The sequence below is a fragment of the Sciurus carolinensis genome, chromosome 2 (genome assembly GCF_902686445.1).
Source record: "Sciurus carolinensis chromosome 2, mSciCar1.2, whole genome shotgun sequence".
NCBI lineage: Eukaryota > Metazoa > Chordata > Mammalia > Rodentia > Sciuridae > Sciurus > Sciurus carolinensis.
Genome location: NC_062214.1, coordinates 120,016,470 through 120,020,345, shown reverse-complemented (window position 1 = coordinate 120,020,345; position 3,876 = coordinate 120,016,470). Strand labels below are relative to the sequence as shown.

The 3,876-nt window shown below is 40.2% G+C and overlaps 1 protein-coding gene across 1 annotated transcript; it reads left to right on the top strand.

Moving 5' to 3' along the window:
- Window positions 1-728: 728 nt before the first annotated feature.
- LOC124977774 (olfactory receptor 4F15-like) lies at window positions 729-1,683 on the top strand. Its single transcript, XM_047541582.1, is given in 2 exon segments — window positions 729-1,538; window positions 1,540-1,683. Coding segments are annotated over 2 exon segments (939 nt in total). The 5' UTR covers window positions 729-743.
- The last annotated feature ends 2,193 nt before the right edge of the window (window positions 1,684-3,876 follow it).

The following is a 3,876-nucleotide window of genomic DNA, read 5'->3' as shown; positions in this document are numbered from 1 at the left end:
ACTGACTGTGTCAGTCACTGTTGGTGATTGTGATGGTGGTGGGGATTGCACACGTGGACCAGACATGATTCCTGGACCCAAGGAGCTACATTTTAATTAGAGAGATGGATGTTTACATAATCATGAAAGGCAATGTGAATTGAATGCTAACAGTGCAGCCAGCATAGTGAGCATATTCAGCATATTCAGGTAGATTGGGAAGATTTCACAAATGAGGGAGTTTTAGCTGGGATTTTGAAAACTGGATTTTGTGAGCTAGAGAATAGAATGAGAAAAACTTTGAAAGATGAATAAAGAGAAACTTTTGAAGTTTGTTTGAGTAATATAAATAATAACAGAGAATTTGAAAACTCTATGCTGTGAATGAGTAATTGTTAGATGGCTTATATGACTGGTTGGTATCTGTCCATTCATAGAAAATCCAAGTCTAAAGCATTTGGAGATGACCTTAGATGTCATCCAGATAGAACATCCTGGTAACACTAAACAAAAGCAAAGGGGAACTCAGTCTGGAGATGGAACTAACTTAGCAGGGGCAGTTTTGAAAATCATAATGCCATTTGGGAGCCAGCCATTCCTCTAAGTAGAAGACGGTGTGCATGTGATGAGGTTATTTTGCTGTGTGAGCTATTAATAGGATAATTATCTCCATGGTTAGAGGCTTGCTTTCTTGAGTACTAATATTTGTGCATTTTCTTTCTTCCCTTAGGGAACACAAAAAACTGCTGCTGTTCTCTGAGGCAATGAATGGAATGAATCACTCTGTATTATCAGAGTTTGTATTCCTGGGACTCACTAATTCATGGGAGATTCAGTTTCTCCTGCTTGTCTTCTCCTTATTGTTCTACCTTGCAAGCATAATGGGAAACCTTGTCATTGTGTTCACTGTAACCTTGGACGCTCACCTGCACTCCCCCATGTATTTCCTCCTGGCTAATCTCTCAGTCATTGATATGGTATTTTGCTCAATCACAGCTCCTAAGATGATTGGTGATATTTTCAAGAAGCACAAAACAATCTCATTTTGTGGATGTATTACTCAGATCTTCTTTAGCCATGCTGTTGGGGGCACTGAGATGGTGCTGCTCATAGCCATGGCCTTTGATAGATATGTGGCCATATGCAAGCCTCTGCACTACCTGACCATCATGAGTCCAAAAATGTGTCTCTACATTTTAGTCACTTCCTGGATCATTGGTGTTATCCACTCATCAGTGCAATTAGTTTTTGTGGTAGATTTACCTTTCTGTGGCCCTAACATATTTGACAGTTTTTACTGTGACCTTCCCCATCTCCTCAGACTTGCCTGCACAAACACTCGAGAACTTGAGTTCATGGTCACTGTCAACAGTGGACTCATTTCAGTGGGCTCCTTTGTCTTGCTAGTCATTTCCTATATGGTCATTGTGTTCACTGTTTGGAAACACTCTCGTGGTGGCTCATCCAAGGCCCTCTCTACTCTGTCAGCTCACGTCACTGTGGTTGTCTTGTTCTTTGGGCCACTCATGTTCTTCTACACATGGCCTTCTCCCATGTCAAAACTTGGATAAGTATCTTGCCATTTTTGATGCATTTATCACTCCTTTTCTGAATCCAGTCATTTATACATTCAGGAACAAAGACATGAAAGTGGCAATGAGGAGACTGTGCAGTCGTCTGGTGTATCATAGAAAGATTTCATAAATGGGCTGCCTATAAAGACATAGAACTAGATTCTTCCTCATGGTGGCTGCTGAAAAGACATTAAGCAATTTCAGAGAAATACTAAAGATGTGTGCCATGTTATATGCCCAGAAATCTACTAAACACTAAAATGTGGTGTCCATTTTACCATTAAATTAGAAGTGATGCTATTGTTTGATTCTCTGTACATTAAAGTGTTAAAAATAAAATCATATGTCTTTTGTAATCCACCATGTTGAAACCTGTACTCTAGGATGGTGTCATGTAATTGAGCAGATAATAAATAATATTTTATCTTTTTCCTATATTAGATGGATTAGTCTATAGATAGACAAACTATGTGTTTATATGATCTTTAATCTGTTTATTAGCTATCTTGATTTCAATCCTTTTGTTCTTAATTTTTTTTTGCTTTCTATTGCCCCAGTGTGTACATCTTTATCCTCTTGGTCAGGTTCGTCTGTCTCATAGTTGGGAAAATTGTTATTTGTATACATAGACTGTTGGAATTTAAAATTGGAATGAATTACTGACAACGTTTCTCCTGATCTCCTTGAGTTATACATGTGAAAAATTAAAAAAAAAATAAGAAGAGGAATGAATGCATTTGTCCAAAGGCTTATCACTAGAAATCATCAGGGAGAGCCAAGCACCAGAAACTGAGTCTGGTTACTAGGTAATCAGTGTCCTTTCACTTTCAAATCAATTTTGTATTTGAATTTATGCTCACATTTCACTCTCACAGTTTTTGGAGGCTTAATTTTGAGAAGTAGAGCTGTATACACCTTTTTTTTTTTTTTTTTTTTTGAGTACTGGGTATTGAACTCAGGGGCACTTAGCAACTGAGCCACATCCCCAGCCATATTTTGTATTTTATTTAGAAACAAGGTCTTAGAGCTTAGTGCTTTGCTTTGCTGAGGCTGGCTTTGAACTTGCGATTGTCCTTCCTCAGCCTTCTGTGCCATTGCCTGTGGTGAGCCGCCTCGCCACCATGATAAGATGGCGCTGGTTTCCTGAAGTGCTTTCTAGGTAAACAAGCCCATATTTGGTTGAGTTAACTGTTGCAAATGGGAGCACCTATGAACATAGGCCAAGTGGCAGGAGTAGATTGGCTATTGCAAGAGTATAAAAGTGTATGAATTCAGCTCAAGAGAGAGAAGAAGAAAAACCATGGTTTTATAATATTAAGGTCCTTATTAAACTGCTGAAGGAAGATTCCTGTGTCGTGCTTTCTTGCGGGCGAGGGACACGACAAGTGGTGCCGAAACCCAGGAGTCAGAACTTTCAGTGGTTAGGGGGTGCACCGGTAAGTACCACAGGTAAGTGGGGTCCACACATAGTGGGGTGCTCCTCTGTAGATAAAGAGAGAGCAGGAATCGACCTTGCATAGTCGATTAACAAAGAAAAATATTTAATCGACCTTGCATAGTCGATCAACAAAGAAAAATATTTTGTTTTCGCTTTCATTCTGCTTGCTCTGAATGCTGCTTTCATTATGGGCAATTCTCCATCTGGTTCATTAGTACAGTCTTTAGATTTTTTGTTGCATTCCAAAGAGCTCAAGGTCAAATGCAGTACATTGGAAACATTCCTTGTAAGAATTGATAAAGCAGCCCCATGGTTTGCTGTCTCGGGAAGCTTGACTCCTGCCAGCTGGGATAAGTTGGGAAAAGATTTGGATTTCCTTCAGGAGCAGGGACAATTGGAGAAAGGGGTGATACCGCTATGGAAATTAACAAAAGGATGTATTTTTGATGGTAGATGTCAGGAAGCTATTCATAAAGGACAGGAAGTTCTTGAACAACTACATGAGGAGAAGTCCGAGGATTCTATGAGTACTTCCAGTAAACATAGTGCAGGAGAGCAGGTTTATGGAGCTATTCCAAAGAGGAGACTATACCCAGATTTAAAAGCCCTTAGAACACCAGAAGATACAGGGGAGTCAGAATCAGACGGTGATGAGGAAGTCAAAGAGCTAACGCAGCACTTACGGAAGGTGAAGATAAAAGAAGGGGGAACTAAGAGGCAAAAAGATTTTAGACAAAAGGACTATGAGGAAGAACAGAAGCCAGCTCTAGCCTATGATCCTCCCTCATATGTGGGAGGGGTTCCAGGCACGGGTAGAACTTTTAACTCTGCAGCTTGGAGGGCTGCCCCTGTAGAGTTGGGGTTTGCCTGTCCTGTATTCCAGGA